A 25,523-nucleotide genomic window follows, 5' to 3' on the forward strand; every position below is an offset into this window, starting at 1 on the left:
GAGTGATTACAGCTTGCACCCAGCACCAGCAGATTCGGGCGACATTCCTTTCTTCCTACTCCTCCAGAATAGCTTTAACACAACAACAAAAGAAAGCATTTGATTTCCACATACCCCCCACCAGCTGAGTATTACATTAGAACTAAATGTTATTGTTGGAGGAAATACAACAATTCAGTGCTGTCAGTCTAAGGGATTAATTGCAATTATTTTAAGCCAGGAGTCATGTAAACCTCAGTAGGCCTCATATATGGATGGAGGCTTTGAACAAACCTAATGAGCCTCACTCAGTGGCCATGCCCCAGCGCAGCCTCTCCATCTAGCTCTCATCAGCTGCCATATGATCTGCTGCTTCGCTGGGAGCACAGAGGGGATATTTCGAGGAACTGCTGCTGACCATAGTTGCAGCAGCTGGTGGGTGGTGGCAACTAATGGACTAATGCTAGCCTAAAAGGAAAAATCCAAGTGTGAACAAAGCAAACATGAATATTTCATGCCTGGTTTTCAGCTACTGCAAATCAATAAAAATATACCATCTTACAGCAGATGAGGTTGTGCCCCTTTAAGAGCGGAGAAATCACAACAAAATTAAAATAGGAGAGTGCATTCTGGAAAATCACAAATCAAGTACTTTCTGTCAAAAATGGGGTAACTCTACTACTCAGATTAGCATCTTCATTACAGTCAAGTCAGTTTTTATCCAAGCACACTCAGAGCTAAGTATTGCTGCTGAGGTATGAATGCAACAACGGTGCTTACACATCCCTGTTCCTTCCAAATTAAGGTGCATTAGTACCTGAATTCCTACAGAGGCCCAGGGAGAGCTTGTCTTATTTATTCCTACTTCTAGGTTTAGAAAAATTGTTATTTGTCCAAATTTCACAAAATGAAGTTTGATGCTGAGACTTAAGAAAAAAGTGCTTGTCTGTGGAGCAGTCTGAAGTTTCCAAAGGGCTTCAGTTCATGCTTGTGCTAATTAACCCTTCACGATCAGCATTGCTTACCACTGTAGGTACTCAAGAACTTTGCAAAATCTTTCTGCATGACTCAGTTTCACCCAGCTTGAAGAAGCACCTTTGACAGAGCAGCAAAGTGCCGTGCACTGGCCCCACCAGCTTGCATGTCACCTAAGGGCAGTGCTCCCCCACAGCTCCCGTTGCAGCCGGTGGCGGGTGAGGAGGAGCAGGAGTAAGATCAGCACCGCCACTGGGGCCTGTGCTCTCCCATGTAGGGGACCCCATAGCAAAGAGCCCCCCCCAGTGCCTTGGCTCCTCCCCGTGCCCACAGAGCCAAGGGAGCCCAGTGCGGTGGAGGTGATACCTGGTGTGAGCCTGTTTTAACGTTGCCATTGGGAAGCTTGTGCTGAGTGTTAAAATGCTTGTACTGAAGCTCACATCCACTCCATACGGGGAGAGGCATGAGCAGCCATACATGGGGCGCGGGGGTAACAACACAAGGTGAATGCAAGGGTCAGCTTAAGAAAACCCAGCTACCCTCTGTGTACATGACGTGCTGCCCAACATGCCATCGAGGAGTGAGGCATCAGTCCCAGAGGGTTCCCATAGCACATTGGGCGAGTGGACACAAAGCCAAGGTAAGGAGCAACTTCAGTAACTGCCCTGAAAACCCAGCATCTGAAGGAGCAGTATAAAAAATGCTGTAATAATCTACTGTCTAATTGACTGAGAAGGTTATTACTAATGTGGAAACAAACGTAATTTTTCCAAAAGCTGCTCACAAATGTCAGACTGCCTGACTCTCTGAGGAGAAAAAGCGGGACCAATACGCTGGGCTGCTTTGTTCCTCACATATATCGGGGAGCACCTTAAATAAAAGCCAGGATAGTTCTTGCTGTAATGGAAAAATGCAAAAGGTGCTCTGACTCCCTCTGAGAAAACAGGCTGCCAGCGTGTTAAAGTATCATCCTAGGCAAAAAATAAATAAAATGTCTGAAGAGGCCACATTTATTGTTGAAATAGGAGCAGCCCCATGAGCGAAGTTTAAAATACTGTCCTTTGAAATTATAGAAGTCTGCCTATTTTTAGCCCATTAGATGCTGTTAGCTTCCTGTATAAACGCGGTTACATAATAGACATAATCCGCACAGCAGCAGAGGCCATATGTGCCAAGCTATAAGGTTACACAACTGCCTCCGAACGTGTTCCCACCAGGCAGAAAACAAAGCCTCATGCCCCTCGTAACCTTTCTTCTGCTTCTGGGTCAAACTTGTAGACACGTGTGTTACAATATACACACGCATACGCTCATTCATATACTCATGTACATATATGCATGTATATTAACACACACATATCTCCCCTTGTTTTCTTATTGCAGCTTAAAAAAGGTTTTAATTGAATCAGAAAAATACTGCCTTGGAATTACTGTGGTGATATTATACAATGGATAAACTGGTGTGTTGTAACTATTGAAAGCAGCAAAGTTAAATTGCAAGCACTCGCTTACTTTGGGAAGCTACCGAAAGAGTTCTCCCCTCTTTTCTAATGTGACCTCTAACTGCTCCTCACTCCTGCATGCTATGGTATGTGGAAAGCACACGATGCCATTGCTAAATAAGAACAACTTAGAGGCTTTAATCGCATTAAGCAGTATGTGACATCATTGTTTTTCCTTGTTTTTTTTTTCTTTTTTAAAGGACTGGACTTTTGACTCTAAGAAGCTGTACTGTTCTAAGCCAGTATAATTCTTCGAAGTGTACAGGACTATCGTTTCCAACTTATTTTTAGAGTAACCTGTGTTTGCAAACAGTCCCACTTTCTGAGTCTGGCCCAGATTGACGGGAAATTACTTTTCCTGATATGTAAACAAAAATAAGTTGTAGCTGCCACAGCGTCTTAAGTGTATCAAAGTTCCTTTGGCAAAGCCTTTCATATATCTTCTTATTATACATAATGTGCAGTTTTAATTCACTAACTACAATAAATGCTTTCAGTGCAAAATTGAGGCAATTTTTAATTTAAGCAGCATTTTTATATTTTAACAATTTTAACAGAAAAAAAATGCATACATGCATATGTATGCAGTGTTACAAATCCAAACTGGTCTGAGATTTCATTCTGCTGATTTTGTCTGTAAGGGCTGTTGGCAGTTTTTTCCATAACAATATCATTCCCAGTTTTACGAAGCCTCTGACCCTAGCAGAGAACGCTACATTTGGAAAAAGCTGATGAAATACAAAAATGCTGATATGATTATGTTCAACCAGTGAGCCTTTCTCATCTTTTTGACCTTTAAGACTGCAGGATCTTGCACTTGCTCTTGTTGAATTTCATGAGGTTCCCCTCGGCCCAGCTCTCCAGCCTGTCCAGGTCTCGTTGGATGGCAGCACAGCCTTCTGGTGTATCAGCCACTCCTCCCAGCTTGGTATCGTCAGCGAACTTGCTGAGGTTACACTCTATCCCATCATCCAGGTCATTGATGAATATGTTGAACAGGACTGGACCCAGCATGGACCCCTAGTGACAGGCCTCCATCCAGACTCTGCTCTGTTGATCACGACCCTCTGAGTTCAGTTGTTGAGCCAGTTCTCTGTCCACCTCACTGTCCACTCATCCAATCCAGCCTTCCTTAGCTTGCCTGTGAGGATGGTGTGGGAGACAGTGTCGAATGCCTTACTGAAATCAAGATAGACAACATCCACTGTTCTCCCTTCATTGACCCAGCCAGTCACACCATCATAGAAGGCTATCAGGTTGGTCAAGCAAGATCTTCCCTTGGTGAATCCCTGTTGACAAGCCACACAGAAGAGGGGAGACCACCAGGCACTGCCTCTCCCCTGCCACATGGACCCTGAGGGGTGGGTTGGCTGAGATGCTGTTGATGCTGCCGGCTTCATACCAAGGCTGCTTACTCACAATGTATTGTCTTGTTGAGGCAATACTCAATTTACAGCTTTGCTGCCACTTCCCTATGGGTTTTGCCCACTTCCTTAGCCCTGGCTCAGCTGTGTGCGCAGCACGATATGAGTCAGATTGAGGGATTAATCTGACTTTAAAAAAAAAAAACCAACCAACAACATTGTGGCTGGCACCTTTTTTTTAACACAGGAACTTTTGACCTGGATGGTTTCCCAATCCAGGTCAGCACAAGGGCACCCAAACTTGTAGTGCCAGCACAAACAGGGAACAGCACACCACAATACAGGGATGGGAGTGAGAGGAAAGGCTGGGAGTGGGAAGAAGATGCCAGTGGCACCTAAAGCTGGTCAAACTGGGACTGCAGCCCCGCACGTCTACCTGTCAGACGGAAGTGGAACAAAATGAGACCCAGCCTTTCCATACATTTATGAGTTGCTCAGAACACACAACATTTTATTAAATGCAACACCCAGCAGTGGCAAGAGAGAAAAAGGAAATGAACACAACATTTCCCCTAATTTAAAAGTTTTTGAATGCTAAATCAGCAAATTTGAGAGAAGCTGGAAGCATGTCAGTTGTGTTTCTGTTGGTATCGTTTATCCTTGACAAGAAGCAGAGGATTAGAGGACTCTACAGCTTAGCATTTGGGAAGAGTAAAGATATGGGGTCTGAGTCCATTATCATCTTGAAGCAGAGGTTGTTCAGATGAAATACAGCAATTCTTTGTTCCAATTATCTCCAGAAACCAGTGCCCACTTCCCAGGATCAACTATGCTTTAAAAGCTGGTTCTACCTAAGGACAACATTATAAAGGTTATAGCACAGTTCTCTGCTGCTTCAGACTCTCCCTTCACAGAATCACAGTATCACAGAATGGTGATTCTCCAAACACAAAATGGTGTTCTCCAAACAATTCTAACACAGATAGAAATTGGATCATGTGTCTCCAAAGACTGGGCCACACAACTAGACCAGAAAAAGATCTTTGTAAAATTATGAGTACCAGAATGATCAGGCAAGAACTACAACAATATTAAACAGTCTGTAGTGAAAAATGCACTTTGAAAAGCTTTCTCTACTTTTATTTATTAGGTGTACTACAGTAGCATCTGGAGATTGGTTTGACCCAAAGTACCATAAAAGTCAGAAGTGCACTTATTAAGAAATAAAACGTCAATGTTGTAACTATATGATACTGTTCAGGAGGATCAATGAAGTAGGAAAAAAAAAAAAAGTACATCTCCCCTACCTTCCAGGTAGCTGGACTTTGCAAGAAAGCCTATTCCTTTGAATTTTATTTCAGTGTTCGGACCTGGATTGAATTAATCAATTAGGTCATCACTCATTTTTAAGACTAATATTAACTTAATGTTAACAGAAAATAAAAAATGCTCATTACTGTGTTTTTTACTGTATTTCACATTTCTGCACAGGGAAGAGAAAAAAAAGACACCACGAGGTCAGCAAACCCTCCACTGGAAGGGTGCTGAGTCCACCAGTGAGTGCAAAACATCCACAAAAGAAGGGAAGGGAGCGGAGGCCTCCTTTGCTTTTGTGGCAGCTGGCCAGCTGGCCCTGCGGGGTTGTTCATGCTCTGTGGTCCTGCTGAGCATCAGGCTCCAGCCACCCTGCATCCTGTGTCCACCTCAGTACAGGGCACTGATGCAGCATCGCGCTGTGACCTTATCCTGATAGTGACCTAGGGCACAATGACCTGTGGTGCTAAAGGGGCCAAATGCATCCTGACTTTGGTACTGTCCGGTGTAGTTAGTGGTCCCACATGGGAGCATGTAAGATGTGGGAGCCCTTACAGGTGCCTGTGCAACCTCTGCCTGCCCTCAGTCAGCAGCATGGCTCCTCCAATCCTGCCACTCACAGCTGTAGTTGTAAAGAATTTCCAGGCACACTGTCTAATAGTAATTCTTATTTTCTTTACAAAAGGAAAGAAAGTACATCCACGCAGATGTACTACTACACATACTCATACACACCTCCAAGTGAAGTGGTAACCTAAACTAAAGAAGAGCCATTGGGCAAATTTACACCTGACATAAACTGACAGAGCCCCATGGACTTTAGTAGGGCTCTGTCAGTCTACACTAATAGGGAATATACATCACAGGCTGAATCAGGAATATTGCCACTTCACCCACAGCATTTGTATTGTTTGTATAAACTTCCCATGAAGTATCAGAACTTTAGCTGATTAAGATCTTATGTCATTTTAATTGAATTTATGTTATCCAAATAAATTGTGTATATAAGTCTCTACACAGTTTATTCTTAAAAGCCTACAGAAATAATGGAAACACTTTCCAAAGCAACACACAACATTTTAAAAACACATTTCGCTGACTGAATGCATGGGCACTACAACATTTTCACATCACCCCTGGCTTGACAGGACAGCACTACACAAAGCAGGAGCATCCAGTTTAAATACAGATGTGCATTAGTTACAGGTATTTAGCAAAAAATGGGCTAATAGTTTCTATGCTCTTGGTCTTAATAATAAGAACAGTTTAATAGTAAGACCAGTTATCCCCAGGGTATTCAGCCCCCTGAGCTGGAAGGCAGGGATGGGGAGCAGAATAAACTACAGGCCTGTCAGCCTGACCTTGGTACCGGGGAAGGTTATGGAGTGGTTCATCTTGAGTGAGGTCACCAGGTACGTGCAGGACAACCAGGGGATCAGGCCCACTCAGCATGGCTTCATGAAAGGCCAGTCCTGCCTAACCAACCTGATCTTCTATGTCCAGGTAACCTGCCTAGTGGACGAGGGAAAGGCTGTGGATGTTGTCTGCCTGGACTTTAGCAAAGCCTTTGACACTGTGTCCCACAGTATCCTTCTAGAGAAGCTGGCGGCTTGTGGCTTAGATAGATGTCCTCTTCGCTGGGTAAAAAAAGTGTCTGTACGACCAAGCCCAAATCATTGTAATGAATGGACCTAAATCCAGTTGGTGGCCGGTCTCAAGCAGTGTTCCCCAGGGTTCAGTGTTGGGGCTGGTCTTCTTTAATATCTTCATCAATGATCTGGACGAGGAGATCGAGTGCACCCTCAGTAAATTTGCAAATTAAACCAAGTTGGGTGGGAGTGTTGATCTGCTCAAGGGAAGGAAGGCTCTGCAGAGGGATCTGGACAGGCTGGATCGATGGGCCGAGGTCAGTTTTATGCGGTTTGAGAAGGCTCAGTGTTGGGCCTTGCACTTCAGTCACAATCCCATGCAATGCTACAGGCTTGGGGAGGAGTGGCTGGAGAGCTGCCTGGTGGAGAAGGACCTGGGGGTCCTGGCTGACAGTTGACTGAACATGAGCCAGCAGTGTGCCCAGGCGGCCAAGAAGGCCAACAGCATCCTGGCTTGTATCAGGGATAGTGTGGCCAGCAGGAGCAGGGAGGTGATCGTGCCCCTGTACTCGGCACTGGTGAGGCCGCACATTGAATACTGTGTTCGTGTTTGGGCCCCTCAGTACAAGGACATTGAGTTGCTGGAGCGTGTCCAGAGAAGGGCAACGAAGCTGGTGAAGGGTCTGGAGAACAAGTCTTATGAGGAACCACTGAAGGAGCTGGGGTTGTTTTGTCTGGAGGAGGCTGAGGGGAGACCTTATTGCTCTCTACAACTACCTGAAAGGAGGTTGTAGCAAGGTGGGTGTTGGTCTCTTCTCCCAGGCAACTAGTGACAGGAAAAGAGGAAATGGCCTCAAGTTGTGTCATGAGAGGTTTAGATTGCATATTAGGAAAAATTTCTTTCCTGCAAGAGTGGTCAGGCATTGGAACAGGCTGCCCAGAGAGGCGGTGGAGTCACCATCCCTGGAGGTGTTCAAAAAATATGTAGATGTGGCACTTCAGGCCATGGTTTAGGAGACATGGTGTTGTTGGATTTGATGACCCTAGAGGTCTTTTCCAACCTTAATGATTCTATGATTCTGTATCAAAGGATGTGGTAGTTTCCCTTGAACTGAATAAAGGGGCTAAAGAGTAATATATTTAATCAACAAAAAATATTTGGAAAGGTAAACACCCATAGCTTCAGTTTAAAGGCAGAGTTCTTAACAATTGTCAGGTTTTCTAAACTTTAATTTTAATCCCTTCTCTCCCACACCAAAATAATGAAGTATTTTATGTTCACTTTTTCTGTCATCCATTGCCATTACTCACTACAAAGGAAAAGGTCAGTGGCAAAGCTCTCCTGTAGCTTCTCAGCACAACACACCATTACAGAATGACTCACTATAGTCAGCACTAAGTCTCTGTTTAACTGAAGTCAGTCCTATTTCAGTGTCTAGGTTTAAAGGGATCAGTGCAGCCTTAACGTATCCACTGCAGATCTGTTATGAGCTGGGTCTTTGGCTCGAGTGAATCTGAGCTCTGCAGTTCATACCAGCTGTGAATTTGGTCCTGGCAAACCAAAGAAAGCTTTTTTGTGGGATTACAATGAAGAAATGTTCAGAGTTAACAGAGGATTACAAAGAGCATAGGACAACCCAGCAGATTATAGTGCATAGAGACATGTTAACGTTTAATGCAATTTAGGGCAGTATCAAGAAGGGGGCCTGGCTAAGGGCCAGATTCAGACTTCTTTACTCAGTTGAGTATCCTCTCAACATAGCATTGCTAATTTTAACCAAACTGCTACAGGAATAGGGTACTGTGTAATGTGAGCATTGAAGTCTGGCCACAAATGATCAATAGAGACATTAGTCAGGGTGGGAAAAAAGGTAGTTTAGACTCACATGTGCATTTCTTTCTGATTTCTGTGTGCATGCTCTGGAACAGTACTCAGTTCAACACATCATACAAAATCCTCAAAAGAAAATTGTTTTAATATCTTCCCTAAATGAGAGAGAGATGTAGGGAATTTCTTGGGTTTAGCATCGATTCAGAGAAGGTATACATTGTTTGTTACATTGAAAGGCTGTGTGGAAGACGGATAGGTCTTTGATAAAATATATATGCTCACACATGAACACAGAAGAATGATTACCTGCAAATGGACATGCCACAACCTGACAGGATGGCATGTTATGGGTGCTAAATTAACCAGTAATCAGTGGTTCTTTAAGATAGATCACCTTTAAAGAGGTCCCCATCTGAAGCTGAAGGCTGCAAGCCAAAATATTGCCAGTGAGTAGAGTTCTTCATCTTCTCCTCCCCTGCATGAGGGAGATGCACGTCAGCAGTGGGGTCTGTCAGCCTGTTCCCATTTCCCAGTCACTGACCAGCCAGCTTGGTTGGGTAACTGCACAAGAGCAGTAGGAGAGCAGAGCTACCAGACCCGCGTAGTTAGCAGAACAGAAAGCAAAGACCCTCAGAGGCCCCAAAGGCAGCAGTAATGCCACACAGCAAGGCCCCCTGCTTCCCAGGGGGGTCAGAGCAAGAGGAGAAGTGCTCTCCCATCACCTGACAGGGCAGAAGCACTGCAGGATGCCAGCTGCCAGCACCAGAGCTCAGGAGCTCCTCACCTAAACACATATACGTTCTGCTGGTTGGCTGGCACTGTGGATAATGAACATTTGACCCATTGACTGGTAATTGCAGAGATTTTCAGTCAAACAGTACCTTTGAAACGGGTGGCACAAAACTACCACTGGAAATACTGATGCCTCTAGAAGTAACACGAATCACATTAGGCCTTGAAATACTGAAATCTAATTTTTTTTATGTGTGCAAAGATGTATAACTCTATACTCTTCACATTGTCTACACAGAGCCGCGTGATCAGTGAGTAGTGGTGAATGTGGATCTGGGCATGGTGCTGCTGCTGCTCAAAGTGCTATGTGGCTTCAGCAAGAGCTGCAGTGAATAGTTTGTGATCCCTCATCCATGAAAACTTTCCTCATCACCATATGTTTAATCATGCAGCCCTGAAAGAAAGAGGATCTGTATCTTTTTTAAGCTTTTACATGGATGAGTCATTGTACAGGTTACTTCACCTTTTTTACCCAGGTGAAGTTGCTACTGTCGCAGCAGAAGCTTTATCTGTTGAAGGTATGATTAAAATACGATTAAGAGTAAAGGAGATGGTAAAAAGGAGGGGGCTCCTTTCAAAATGTTTAAAGTCTGAAGCAATTCCAGGAGTGAGAGGTGAAGAAAACAGAATAAAACTTTTTAATCAACAATGACTTTTCCCTTTGTAATAAAAACTTGCTCAGGAACAGAGGTCTTAGCGGCACCATTTCTTATTTCCTTGCACTGCCTCAGAATACTTTAATGTGCAGTATAAAGCAGAAGAAGCTGTATGGCTCCTAAGAGGAAGACATACAATTTTTGTTTTCTTGATGTACTGAACACAACATGAACCCAGCGCTCCATTAGCCTTTGGTCAGGCAATTCACAAAATATGCCTGTCCAGCCCTGGTAACACTGACACACAAATCTCTGCCTCATGGCTTCAATACTCTCCAGGCTGGGTTCACCAGTCACCTGGAACCTGGGACCCCTCTCTGAGTGACGGACTCGAATCTTAAAATTATTGGGTGACAAATGGAGGTAAGCAGAAGAGTCGCTGTTTTTGCGGATACATCTTCCATTCTTCTTGCACAGGACTTTGCTACAGAGTTTGGCTGCTGATGTCACGTTAATGACGTAATGTCCTAAGGGTCCATCAATGTACCGTTTCACAGTTGAACAGCTCTCCTGTAGAAAATAAAAGACCATGACATATTTCTCAGTAACTAGCATTATGTCCAAATTTCTTATATCTAAGAAGATGCTAATACAAAACTGGTTTGGGTAAAGTAACCTGTTGAGATAAATCTTGTTGGATTTACATACTGGAGTAGTCTATTGGTTTAAGTGAGTTTACTTCCATGGGTAAGATTAGCAAAATATTAGCCTTTACTATATTGTCTATCTGAGTGCTTGATAGCAACATACAGTATTAGACTAGGGAAGAGTCCTAGTAAACAGAAAGAGAGTTTATATGTTAATCTGAGACTAACTAGTTCTTTAAGTAGATATTTCTGGTAACTGCTGACAAGGAGCAGTGCATGGGACTAATAGGTTTCAAAGCACATACTGAGTCACTGCTTTGGTCCTTATCTGTCCAACTCCTTCACTTTCCAAGGAACCACATCATTTTGAGAAACCAGCACAGGAGTTGCTGCAATTGCAGCTAGAAGGTTCCAGTTCGGATTTCCCTTTTCCTCTGCCGAAGTCAGTGGTGCTTTGCCAGAGACTTCAGGAGGAGGAGAGCAGACTGCATGAAAAGCAGAGTGGGCATCAAAGCCCAGCCCAGGTTCGGAAGCGGGGGCTAGCCTGCTGTGCCTCCTGTGAAACCCCAGTGCAGCCTCCTGTCTCCTCCATCACTTCAAGAAGGATTATTTGTGAAAGCCTGAAGAATCTGGGAGGAGGAACTAGGCCTTTCCTTGTGGAAACATTATTTTCCATGTGTCATTTCAACACTAGCAACCAGAAAAAATAACACCCTTCCAGACTCCATTCCTTCTCTGTGGATCTGCACAAAATATCATAGCTACAAAGTAGAACACTGTAAAACAAGATGTGCTTATATTTGTATGTTATTGCTTTAAAACATGTCTTTCTTCTAACCTGGACTCATTATTCCACAATGCTACAAATGATCTGCCCAAAGCAGTGTGCTCTGAAGCAATGGGATTTCTCAGTCTAATGGAATATAGAACTAACGAGACCTGAAAGTAGTACTGAGCCATCGTCCTCAGTCACTGGCTGATGACATCAATAAAGATAGATAGGTGCTACAGAGGACCTGGCAGCAGAGAAGAGGTATTAAGGTGATTCCTGAATACTAACACACTGATATGACTTACCTTTGAGCTGGCGTATTGCATACTGCCCCAGAGAACAACTCCAGCTGCTCCCAAGGCCGCACTTTCACCAATGGTATTGACCAGATCCGTCTGATAAAAGAAGGCCAAAACCAGACATCAGAAAACCAAAGATATAAAAATAAAACTAAAAAAGCAGTAGGATACGGGCAACACTTTTTTTTTTCCCCAGAGCAGACATCAGTCCTGTGTTCACAATAAAATCGCTCTTTAATTGAGGAAGCTCTTCTGTGTATCTCCAAAGGTTTGCATAGGTTGCTTTCATGAGTGGTAATACTAAGTGAAGAAATCGTCATAGTTTATTCACAAGGGGTCCTCCAAACAAACTGGTGGGGTAAGAATTGAATGATCTATTTTATCTACTAGTCTTTGAATTATTACCATACCTACACGGGCACCATTTTTGGCAAGCAATGATAAGTATGGTCACACATCATTGGGTCACCCTTACAGTGTCTAATCGCAGGTGATAGGCTTTAGGCAGGTGTCTAACTTCTGCTGCTTTAGCCATGCCAATACAGTTACAAAGCTGCTGTTCCTACCAGCATGAATGCCATTATTCCAGGAAACATATCTTCAAAAAATCAGCCTCCCCTAGTGCTACATAGTGCCAAATGGGGGGGGGGGGTAATGCACACATTTGCATACTGACTTAACCATGTCCACTTTTAGAGCTGCACCAATAAGCAGTTGAGTTGTAGCAATCAGCAGTAGCGCAGCTTTACCAGAGCACAGACTCTGTGTAGAACAGGAGTCACTGGTGCCTTGCCAACAACATAGCAATGTACCTTGCAAGTGTCTTAAAGCCATTCCCTGAGACTGTGAATATTGTGTCAAGAGAAATGCAATTGAATTGTATAAAATATGGAGGAAGGATCTTCTTTCACCCCTAAATTTCAAGGCATGATCAATTGCATCTAATTGATTAGAAAGTGATTCCTGATCAGTGTTTGTAATAACAGGTAATACAATATTTCTCGATTTGATGAAGAAATAGCAAATTCCATTAAAAAGTTAGTGATGGTCATTGATACAGTATTTTCACCTCTTTTTAGGAGAAAACAATCCAAAAGAGCATCCATATTATCACAGTATGGTGGTGGCACCTTAGAAATACAAAATGATGCAGAGGAAGAACCATGTTATTATTGTTAATTACTACTAAATAATTTATTTCCCTGTGTAAGTGGGCCTGTTGACTTACCAATGCATAGTTAAGGAGTCCCCATTCCTGAAACATTTATGTCCCAAGAGATATAAAAGAAGGCACAAATAAATGCTTTGGGAAAGGGAGAATCTGCTGAAGAGTTGGAGGCAATTACAGAGAAGTCAGAGCGAGGAGTGACTTTGACCCTTAACTAAAATGTTGGACAAAACAGTGCAGGAAAACTGCAGAAGTCTGAAAGAGTAAAGCTTGCCTACTGGCTCTTAGAGTAGGGTTCAGGGTGATATAAAGTATAATTAGTCTTGCCTGAAGTTTGTGTTGCTGGTGATCATCCAAGCAGTCTTTAGAGAATGTCATTACTCTTAAAAGTATATAGCCCAGTGCTAGTTTTATAAAAGGATAGTGGTGTGGGCTGCAGGTGTGACTTTCATGTGGGAAATGGTGGGACTTCTTTTTCCTATAGGAATTAATTTATCAGTGGAAAAAAAAAAAGTGTGTGAATTAAAGATCAAAATATCAAATATTAAAAGAATGTGAAACACAGCCTGACCTCTTCAAAATGAGAGTTCCCAGGCTTTCCTCATCTGCAAAGCATTTTTTGAAGATTACCAGATACAAAGGCTGCACTACATTAGCCACATGATGGTTGAGTGATTTAGCACTCACAGGGTTCAGATCTCATTAACAAATTAATGAAAGTTTTTCAGACAGCCAAAATAATCAGTAGATATTTAGCATTGCTGGATGAACCCAAAAATGAACAAAACCCAAAGCAAAGATTTTGTTAGTAATGCACTTTAGGAGTTAGGGTGCTTGACTAGGAGTTGCTAAATCCAGTATTTATTCCTTCATATTTCACAGCTTTCTTCAGTTACTTGTGAAAATCATTTAGATTCAGACCCACAAAGGGATTTCAGCACTTCTTGTCTGATTCATACATATATAAAATAATCAAATCCAAGAGCATGACCCTTAAAGTTCACCTAGTCCTCTGGGTGTGTGAAGTCCAATGGCAGCAATAACTTCACAACTGAAGTTCCCAAGGCACCTATGCTTCCAATTCCGTGCACACCTAGAATCACCACCTTGCCAATGCTGAGAAACAGCACTTTTCTCAGGCTAATGCCAAAATCTGGCATATGATTGGAAAATACATTCCCCTACGGATGCTTAAAGGACATTTATAGCACCTGCACAGGTGTTGGATGCTGGAGAAAATAGCAGCTCACTGCAAAAAAAATTTGTGTGGGATTTCATGTAAACACTCTCCTTCCACCTCATATTTCCTCTTCTTGTATACTTTAAAACAAAGGCCAAGTGCTAAAAGTCCTCCCCAGGAGATAAGAGAATTAGAAAAAATATGGGGCTGAATTTTTCTCTCTTTCCCCAAGCTTAAAAGATACATCACCTCCAGGTAACCCTCCATCGTGGGGTTATCTTCACCGTGAGGTTACAGACAATGTTTAGAGGGGTACCATTTCTCTTTCTGATGCCATTTCACCTTGCACCAATTCAATGAATGTTCAAAGGAGAACAAGAGAAACAAGTGGGAACCTGACTACAGTTTATGATTAATTCAACTTAATAATGAAGTAACTTGCTCACAAGGAAGGAAATAAGGTCTCTGACTCCCATTTCTAGGAATAGTTATGTCTTTTACTGAATGACTGACTCATGTTCAGTACTTCAGAAGCCATCAGCACAGCAGGCCTTTTCCCTGAATAACCTATGAACAGGAGGTTGCACCCTCTCTTGTTTTTTCTCTCTGTATGCTTATTCTTTTTGGTCTGGTGATTCCCTAACTCCTTCCTAGTGTCTAACACAGGGTGCGGGATTCATCCTGAGCAGGCTGGGAAGAGAACTGAGGTCTTGCACCAGAGGTCGGTGCTCTGACCACTAGATAGTCACACAAAGAGGAAGGCACCACCACCAGCCCTCCCCTGCCATGGGCAGGGTTAGCAAAATAATTGACTCACCCTTCATTCAGGTATTTTGAGAAAAAGAAACATAAGTGCCTCTCATAACAGCTGAGAGTGGCAAATCAAGAGAGAGATAGGGAGGTGCATCCCTAAAGCCCCAAGTGAGGCACAGGAGCTCCAGCAGCGGCCTCAGACACAGCGGTCCTGGTTCAGGGAATGAACTTAGCGCTGCTCCTCACACAGCACAGCTTGGCATTAGTGGGGGCTCACTGGCATGGCTCTGCTGCACAAACTTTAAAAAAAGTAGTCATATTAAATATAACCATCTTGGCATTTGTATAGGTGGGAAATCCTATTTCACTCTTTGTGACAGATCCTCACCCCTCCATGTTGGAGAACTGTCCTGAAGAGACAACTTTATGAGTCAGCTGCCACTTAAGTATCTGCAAGTGATAAACAAGTCAGCAAAGCCTCTTCCCTTCTGATGCTCATTCTTGTTCAAGCTTTGGGGGGCAGTGTGCAACAGCCAAAGACCCTCAAGATTATGCTGGGCTATCTCCGAGTAGACAAGAGTAGGCTCTAGTTCCTACCAGTACTTCTCCATATTTTGATCAGCCAAGTCTCTGCATTGGACACTAAAAAAATAGGAGGTGAGCTAAGCTGTTTCAGTTTTGGAGCTTGAGAGGAAACAGGACAGTCAGTTCTAGTTACATGTTGAGGAAAGAAAAATAAGTATGTCTGTAATCTTTCCTTTAAATTTTGAACAGTCTTAGTTTCAGACATGATTTTTCTGTATTCAGGAATGGTAGTGCAAGCCTGGTGTGGTTGCAGGGAATGGCCTCTGTACACATGCACACCTGGTCATTAGAGAATACTATCTGTAGGTGACTGAGAGAAGTTGTTATACATTATTCATCATTTGTTAGTTGTCATCCTGCTTTATTAATTATTTCAGTCATCTAGTCAGGAAGCACAGATGCTACTGTGCAACTTCCCTCTCCCACACAGTTAGTAGTGAATTGTCAAGGCAGATAGTTTCTAAATACCCTACAGATGGCAAACTGCTAATATGCATTTCTAGCAAATACAGAAACCTTTCATAATTTTTCGGATCCCAATTCAGAATTTATAAACTATTTCCAAGAAAAAAAAGCAGGATGAATTTCTCAGATACCTTATGAACAACTCACCTGATTTCCAGGTGCAGTCAGGGTGAAAGGTACAGCAGACATAGCTACAGCATCCTGGGTCTTTCATCTTTCTGAAGGTCTGACAGACTTGTATCTCTCCCTCAGTGACTCTGATTCACAACCATTCTTTCTATTTTCTTCCACTGTGATATTTACTGTATTTTTCATAGTGGGTACAGAAGGGCTTACAAACAAGGCTTGAATGTGTCAGCAATTAATTCTGTTGAACCAGATGTCACAGCTCTTGCACAGCTTGATGGAGCAGGACAGTGGTTCTGCTGGCCCAGTCTTTGTCGGAGCTCAAGTACCTATTAGCCTGCTATCCCCATTTTTCTATGGCCATTTAACCTGATTGTCACCATACTACACTGGCTCCTTTCCTTGTCACAATCACGCACATTGTTGCTGGAGCTTGGAGGTTTCATGCCTTGTTTGCAGGTTTGTGAGCATCACTTATGGGTCTGTCATGGCTCAAATGAGAAGCTCCAGTCTATTCTAAAATCTGAACACACAAAACTTTATTTCAAATATCTTGGTGGCTTCAGGGCTATGAAGGAAAACAAGAACATTATTTTCCTGATCATTCCTATTTAGAGTTTTCTTATCGTGACCCTGCAAGTTCCTGGCAGTCCCAAGCTGTTCACACAGACTCTGTGTATAGTCTGGAGAAATGTCAAGCCCTGTCCCCATGGCTGCCTGCAGCACTGGGTACTGTCCTTATTAGAAAATATGTAGTGGAGCATAACCCAAAGATGTTTCTCTGGCTATGCATGGATCTTCCCTGGCTGCAGAGCTGTAAAGTGATCTTTAAAGCATCCAAAAGTAAATGGCTACATGCAATTGAAAAACAGGTCAGTGAGTTAAAGAGTATAACTTAAGAGGAACATCACTCCAAACTACCACTGTACTGTACAGAAAATAGCTTAAGGTAAAACAGTAACTTTATACCACCACAGATTTTGAACTCATGCATAATTGGTAGCAGCATATTCATTTTCTTAGCTTTCAGTGACATTTGTGGTATTTTTATATCAATCAACGGACTGATTTATATTATAAAAACATATTATTACAACCTGCATTTGAAGAATACTCATTTATTTCATGGCCTGTTTTGAGTTCTTCAGTGAAGGCATTCTGGGTGAAATCCTGCCTGTACTGAGCCCAGTGGCTCTTGCCTTCAGTGGGACCCGGCCTGTCCTATTTACCCATGATTTCTGAGTCAGTCAGGACCTGCAGTTTCCATATCACACAGAAAACAGCTCCAAAGAGTCCCTGGTTGCTAGTCCAGATTTCCTCCCCTCTTCTTTCTCCCCTCTCCCCTCTTTCCTCTCCCTTCTTCCTTCTTATGGAATTGGTAGGGATCAAAGCAAAACTTTCAGCACTTGGGACAACTGCTAGAAGAATCAATATGCATCTGTGCCTCTCTATTATGTGCATAAACAAAGTCAGCACCATAATCATAATTAAATATGCAGACAGCCTGAGATTTGCACACATATGTCCTTTTATCATCAATGTGTGGTCATTTTGTACTTATTGCACTTGATCATTGGTTAAAGGAACATTGCATGACTCAAAAACTTGGTTTCTTCATTGAAAGGACTCCACAGTGTTAGCACTGAATGTCAGTTCATGAAGATATTTGAATGTGTTTTACCTCTGAAAAGCGAGATAGCCAATGCTCATAACGCAGGAGTTAGGAACTCCAAACCGGACAAACCGGACTAGTTTACTTTGGTTTATTTCTATACTTCTATACAAATGCCTTTACTTTCTATATAAATCTACATTTAGATAAAGAAACAAAAAAGCCCTGAGGCTCTTTTCTCATGAAAGTTTATCTTTCCATTACACTAATTAGTTTTAAACTTCATGAAAATTTGTCAAGTTAATTTCACAAGCTGTCCTGAAGAATTAAAATATCAGAGTGAATTAATTCCTTAAGGAAATAATTTCTTTGTACTTTCTTTTTAAATTACCCTCATTAAAAATATGCATTATCGTACAGAAGTAGACAAAAGCGCTACAATACTAACTACTGAAAAGTGTAAAGTTTTGTACTGTGACTACAATACTTCCTTCTAGAGGGTCTTTCTTAAGTATGAAAAACAAGTGCATAAATGCTTTTATACAAGGCAAACTTTCAGAAAGCACTTTTTCTAAGAGGCTGTTTCTAATCTCTAAATTTCTAAAGAAGTCTGTCTGCTTACCTCTGTTAAAACATGAAAAGTATAGGCATAAAATGGCCTGGAGTAAACAAAAACAGGCAAAACGTAGTCTTTTCTAGCAATTGAGGCAACACGTATTGCCTCCTTAACCCGATAGTGAACAAACTTTAGTGCATTTGGACTTGACTTCAGTATATAATCCAGGTATATAGAAGGGTAGAGAGCAGTGCTTTCCTTCCACAGCCACAGCAGGAGGTCATTGCGGGAAGCCTCAATGGCCGGGCATTTCCCCGTGTATGTTTGGGGGTGTTCTTTGTAATCATAATTGTAGCAGTCTGGGTAAAGATAGTAACCCCATAAACCATTTGGTCTCATACGCTCAGCCAGAAGGATAGTGTTGTTCATAAAACTCTTGCCAGCATTTTCAAATTCTTCTTTAGCCACTTTCCTAATTTTGTCCTCTGACCACTGAGGATGCCGTCTCCTAACCATCTCAAGAGATTTATTTCTATAAATGCTTTTATTGCCCCAGTTCCTATCCCACTGGGGTCTCCAGTTTTCCCAGTCAATGACTGCAAGTCCCTGAAATTTCTTCATGGGTATGCAATAGTCAATGTCAGACTTTGCTTTATTTAAGTGTTTGATAAGACTTTCATTCTGGGGCACCCCTCCGTTGACAGGCTCTCCGTTATCTGAGTAGTAGGGATAGTATCCCAAATGAGTGTGATAGAAGATTGTCACATTGGATCCACTCAAAGTCTCATTGGTGTTGGATGCAATGTCAAAAATACTGAGATCCAGGTCCACCTTGTAGCGCAGCCTGCACTGCTCGGTTGGCGCATTCCAAACAACCATGAAAGGCTTGTGCAGAACCAGAGGGGCCCGGGCCGGCTTCGGCAGCTGAGCATCAACCATAGTAAGCAGCGCCGCCACTGCTAACCGTTTGACCCAAACGTCCATGCTATGTTTTTTCTGGGAAATTGTTATGATGTGTCCTTGAAAACAAAAATGAGAGAAGGCATGTTAGAAGGGCAGTGGTCGCCCTGGAGGCAGACAGGATGACAAAGGGATGTCTTTTAGTTTGATTTGTTTTTGTTAACGTTATACCCAGAGCAAACAGAGAAAAGTGCAAAACTGTGATCTTGTAAAAATTAAGTGTAATTTGAAATGCTGTGAAAGACTTCTTGATAGACTTTTCTGCCTGGAAGTGTGTTCTGATGCTCAGCTTTTTTTCTGCTTTCCTTCTCACCCAGACACCTCCCACAGTTAATTCAGACCTTTCCTTAACACTTATTTGCTCCCTGATGTCTACAAAAAGTGAGTTAATAAAAGAATAACAAAACAACAGTATAAAGAAGAATGTGCTGCTCATTTGAAATTTCAGCTTCCAAGCATGTTCTGCTATGGTCAGTCTGAGTTGCCTAGAATATCATCCGTAGATGGTATAGGCGGTCACAACAGGAAAGGTGATTTAAACAAAAGGCAGACACTTCCACCTCACACAGATTAATCAAAAGATCTCAGAAAAAACTGCAATTTTCAGCAGTTTTCTGAAAAACAGTGTATTCTTATCTACCCCTGAATTTAATTTTCATTTTCTAAATGAATAGGTGCAAGACTGATAATTGATCTGCAGGCTAGAATGTGATACTATTAATGAATTAATGGTTTAAGCTACTTATTATACAGAAAGCAAATTAAATATCAATCCGTTAAAGAAAACAGGTTATGTTAAGCAGATCTGAAGCTGGATTTTTCCCTATTTTTGCATCTATTTTTAATTATTTCCTTCCTTGCCTGTAAAGTCAGACCAAAGTTATCATCATTAGCTTAGGTCCACTGGTCACCAGTATTTTCTTACTCAGTCAACATCAGTTAAACACTTAACTCCTTTCCTGGACAAGACCTCTTCACTCCTACCCATCCATTAGCTCACAGCTGGGATCACTAGGTTTCCTGCTTTCCAACCCAGTATAGACAACACCTTACTCTAAATACTAGATTTTGTAGTTCTCCTTGGATATTGCCTTTTAGTCTGTGATGGGATGCCAAATCGACAGGAAGGCTGCAAGTATCCCTATGCAAATCTGCCAGCAGAACTTATTAAAGAAAAACCTTTTCTAATGTTTGAAAAATGATGAAATGTTGAAAAATATAATGCATTATATAATCCAGGATTTATCCCCCATCATTTGTCCTTCACTGCCATTTTTCCATCCTCTGGGTTTGATGTTTTTCCCTATCTGCCCCTCCTCTCCTGACCATCTGCCTTTCCTTTAAGTCTCTACTTTGCCTTTTTTTCATGTCCTGCAGAACAGCATTTCTCTTCTCTGTCCCCAGTCTTCTGTTATTCTGTCCTCAGTCCCAGAAAAGCACTGAGCCCCCCTGACCAGTGGTCTCATACCGGAGCACCTTCCCAGGAGGTGGAGGAAGGCAATTTGCATTAAGCAATGGCTAGGGACAGCGAGTGAAGAGCAGGACTGCAAGAAGCCACAACGCAGCAGCAAGCCCTCATTAGCAAGCTAGAGATTTATGGTTCCGTTTCCTCATCCACTCTCTGCCTGCTGGTTTTACATGCCTAAATATAAATTTAGCACCCCTGTTTTAAAACTTTGCTCACAATCCTTTAGATCCTATTAAGAAGAACATCCTTGAGCAAAATGGGACATTGCTACAGGCCATCAAGCTGGTACGACATACAAGCATGCCTGTTGGAAAAGGATGCCAGGTTACTTTCACTCCACTGATTTGCTGGAAGGAAGCCTTATGCTTGCAACTGGTATCTTTTTCTCTGTTTCCCTGCAGAATCTTGAATAAACATCTATGTAATGTCATAGGCTGGGGTGGGGGAGGGGTGGGGGAAGCCACAAAAAAAGCCTTTCCCTTCCTGTTTTATACAAACTAATGAATGCATCACAGTATTTTGCACTCATTCTTTGATGCAGCTAACTGACTTAGTACATTTGTAATTGCTTTTTCATTATTTGTACTAGGTTGCTTTGCAATACATGAGAACAAGCCTATAATATAAACAAAGATTTTATCAAAAAGTCATAGCTCAGATGAAATGGGAAGAGAACCAGAAGAGATAGAAAACACCTTTAGTGAATTTCTGGGTAAGAAAAGATCTGAGAAAGGATCCCAGCTGCCTATTCGTACAATCCAAATGCTGATGTTGTTCAGTGTTTTGTTATTATGTACGTATAATCGGAACATTTTGTCAGGTATTAGTGGCTAATACAGTACAGTTCTTGTCTAGATCTGACAGCCCAAGGCATTACAACATTGCAGATAATAAATCATAACAGAGATAAGCCAGGAAATAATAGTGCAGGATAATTTTAAGTTATAGTTTTAGTTCCTGGCTAATTCTTGTCACTGTCCCTGACAAGGCTTTAAATCACAGAATCACAGAATGGTTGAGGTTGGCAGGGACCTCTGGAGGTCATCTGGTCCAACCCCCTGCTCAAGCAGGGCCATCTAGAGCTGGTCGCTCAGGGCCATATACAAAATACCACAAGTGACAAAATGAAAATGTTTGTCTTGGGACATGTTGAATAATTCTTGAGGGTTTTTTGACTGGATTGACCAAATCTTCATTGAAGTTGTGAAGAAGCCTGGGCACCTTGCTCAGCTGTAAACATGCAGGTGTCTGCATTTTCAAGCTGAAGCTCAGAAAAAAAAAGGGCAGGAATCTCTCTATCCTGTTCAAACTGTTTAGAAGTTAGGGGTCTGGTCAAGGACAGTCATTAAGGGTCCTCCAGTGAATGCTGGACACCTCCCAAAGCTCCTATAAATTCCTTATTTAAAGCTCTATGGGATTAGTCACCCAGCAACCTCTGTTAACCTAGAAAAGGAGGTGATAAGTGCCTAGACAGCATGCCTACCTTTTAGATGGCTAAAGCATCTCATTGCAAAGCATCTCACTTTTCCTGTTCCTTTCTATTACACATAGGAGACATTCCTATATACACAATTCCTTAAAGGGGAGATAATTCAAAAAAACTGTCCTTTGAAAAAGCTCCAATCCAGTTGCATTAATCTGCATTTAATTCTGATGTTATTTGCACATGGCAATTTAATCACAGATGCTTATTTTTTCTTTAAAGCCATCTGAAGCCAAGTGAAACAAGTTTTCAAAGAAACAGGTAAGCCTATAGTTCTGAAAGAGGGGAAAATAAATTATCTGTTGTTTCACAAATGCATGAAAGAACCACTAAACAAGAACAAAACATCTTTTAGTACAGTTTCCACTTATGTATCTTTGGACTATGGCCTTTTTATTCTCATGCATGGGCACTAATTGGACTGCTTTAATCCCTGTTTTTTAATGAGCATGGACACTAACAATTCCTCCTCGAAGCTCATTATCAACCATGATTCAAATTATCCCGTTTTTCTGATTCAATGACATACTATTATGGTTAATTTAACTTCCCAAAGAGGCACTGCAGTGTTTCTGCTCTATATTCTAAAAACAAAAATGAATTATTTGTAAGTGAAAGAAGCGGGGCCTGAAGACAAATCCATTGAAGTTGATGAGATATTTTTTATTGTACTTAAGAAACTTTGGATCGTGTTCTCACTGCACATGTAGTGAGAAACATGTAGTTTTCTATTTGCATCAGTTTCTGCTATGCAGTTTAGGATAAAGCGGATTATCGCTGGAGTTCAATATATCCTTTAATAAGTGTGGTGAAATTCGCCATTTTTTGAATAGAAAAAGCAAGATCATTTCTGCATATTCCTTTCATTGTTTTGTAACAAGAAACAAGGAAACATTTGCTTTACCCAATCAAATGCTGTTAACTTAGTCCTACCTTTATTTCAACTGTGTTTATTTGTCTGAATTCCACTATATTTCCATTTCTGAATAGTTGATAACAGCTGAACCAGACATCTTGATCGCACATTTTAATTCCAAAAAGAACAGCTTAAAATTAGTAAAAATATAGACTGTCACCCTAAAGAAACCTATTTGCACAGCATGTGTTCCAATACAGCCCAATGGTGTTCTCCAGACAGCCAGTTCTGCTTTTCTGCTGGTTTTTATTGATTATCCCGGCATTCTTTGCGCTGTAACACATGATGTTACAGCTGGTATTTTTGATTATGATTCAAACGTTGGTCATATAGCCAGCCAACACAACTTTATAATAGCCAGCAAATGCATCCTCTCATTTTATACTCATCTATATGCTGACTTTTCAAGGAAATGTAATCCATACTTTTAGCTATAATACCATTCTGTGTTTTCTACTTCTGCTGAGTTTAATTGTTCTTGAAGCCCAAGGTTTATAATTTATTTTGTATGAACAGTTTATTTGTATGGACATATTTGCTGTTCAGGTTTATTTTGCAGGAGTACGACATTTTATGTGTTTTGACTGCTTATCCAGTTTAATGTCAATGGGCAACAAGATAAGAAGAATCTTCTATTAAATAAGTATTTCATAAAACTTACGGATCCTTCACTGTCTACTTCAGTTAACTAATTAGTTTGGTTCTGGAGATTCCATTTCATTACGATTCTTTACCTGGCAGGTGAGAAACTCACAGGATATCACAGGATATAACGTGGTTGTAACACCTGGAAGCCCGTATCCTATGACTAAGTAAGGCTTATGCCACTCCTTCAGTTCACACAGAGAAGGGAAAACTACGCTCTTAGTTTCAAGACTGTTGAAATATATGCAATGTCACGTGCAGTGGGATACAAAGAAGTCACAGAGATGTGGCTTTACCCATGAAGCATGAGTTAGGCTGTCCATCTTTCATTGAACTCCCTCAGTATTTTGGAACTCACAAATATATTTTTGGGGGAAAAAAAAAGAGGAAAAGGATCGAAGTTCCTATGGTAACAGCCACTTCAGATTCCCTCATTAACCAGTATCTGGCTAGCATAATTTAAAAGCCAGAAGAGGAAAGACGTACAGTTAAATCATAGAGGAAAGGTGATTGTTCCCAAATTATTTAGCAGAAGAGTCACACTTTGTGGCCTAAACTAGGTTTACAATGCTTTACCAAGCTTGCTTTCCGCCTCTCACATGCACTATTGGCTCCTGTCTTGCAACTACTGAGTGTAGCGCTGCACTTCCCTTCATGGTACACACACATTTGTTGTAATTAATATTTCACATATCTGTAGGGAAGCATTTTTCTTGGAAAAGAAATTAAATATGATGGCACTTAAAAAGGAAATTAGTGTAACTGCGATTGTTTGCATTCCACTGAGGAATGTGCAAAATTGGCAGCTAAAAGAAATGTCCTTTTTTGAACATAGGCTGACCACATTTGGGGCAGAAATTATTATTGTGGCTAAGAAATATAGACATTTCAAGTGTATTTAAACTTTTTTTTCACCATAGAATCCCATTTAAAAGTAGCTTGCAAATAACTTGAAAAATCTTGTGCATCAATACTTCATTCTTTATGAGATATGATTCATATGCACACAATATACATTTATAAGATATCATCTATTTATCTATGCATTTATGTGTATTTCTTTGTCTTCTTAGGAAATAAAAGAAAGACCAAATCCGTCCATTATGTACCCGTCTTGCTCCTTCTCCATTGTTATTCCTCTGTTTCAAAATTATGTCACAAGTCCTGCATTTCCTGCTTTTGTTGAAAAATGGCTTGTGTTAGATAAGGTGGTGGGGTGGACACAGACTGCATATCTACTGTGAATCCTTCTGTGGTCCAAAAGTACAAAACTGCATTAGAGAGAGATTAAGTATCTCTTAAAGTCTCTTGACACACATGTCATCCTAACTCTCCAGCTATATTTCTCAGACTAGATTCTAAGTTAAAAAGTGATCAGAAGAAGAATAACACTAAACTTTCGTAGACTTCATTACAGATCAATATAAGTACAAAACGGACGTATGATTAACTTTTTCTATTGCAATTCATATTACAGTTCACTTCCAATAGTTGAACAAAGATACAAGAGGTTGCAAGGCACGAAGTAGCATCCCTTTATTTTTGTGCAAAATATGAAAAAGAAGATCAAAGGAGATGGGGATTCAGGCCTATGCTATCACTGCTGACATTTTTGTGAACTGTGGATTATATATTTCAAAGCAAATGGAAAGCACGAGAAGACGTTCTTGGGTGGGTATCACAGTTTTACAGTAAGTCATATTTGAGCCACAGATCTGCTTAGGCATTTCCTGTTTAGCTTTATTGTTTCTGTCATATGCAGTTTGTGTCATGCCTTAAATTGCGAGAAAAGACTGGAGGGAGGCATGGGAATGAAAGAGAAAAGAATTGGTATTGAAAAGATATTCTTCCCATGGAACCCCTGATTTTTCTCTTCTATTAAAGATAACCATTTTGGTCTTTCATGTGTCCTGGTCTATCCTAGTCTACCTGATACATCTTTGTCA

The 25,523-nt window shown here is 41.4% G+C and overlaps 1 protein-coding gene across 1 annotated transcript; it reads right to left on the reverse strand.

The window, feature by feature from the left end:
• Positions 1-10,083: 10,083 nt before the first annotated feature.
• Positions 10,084-19,089, reverse strand: LOC104041811 (hyaluronidase-1). The gene is made up of 3 exons (XM_009501142.2): positions 18,172-19,089; positions 11,667-11,756; positions 10,084-10,512 (listed from the first exon to the last, which is right to left on the reverse strand). The coding sequence occupies exons 1-3, from the start codon at positions 19,087-19,089 to the stop codon at positions 10,084-10,086; spliced, it is 1,437 nt and encodes a 478-aa protein (XP_009499437.2).
• Positions 19,090-25,523: the final 6,434 nt, after the last annotated feature.

The sequence above is a fragment of the Phalacrocorax carbo genome, chromosome 1 (assembly GCF_963921805.1).
Source record: "Phalacrocorax carbo chromosome 1, bPhaCar2.1, whole genome shotgun sequence".
NCBI classification, from domain to species: domain Eukaryota; kingdom Metazoa; phylum Chordata; class Aves; order Suliformes; family Phalacrocoracidae; genus Phalacrocorax; species Phalacrocorax carbo.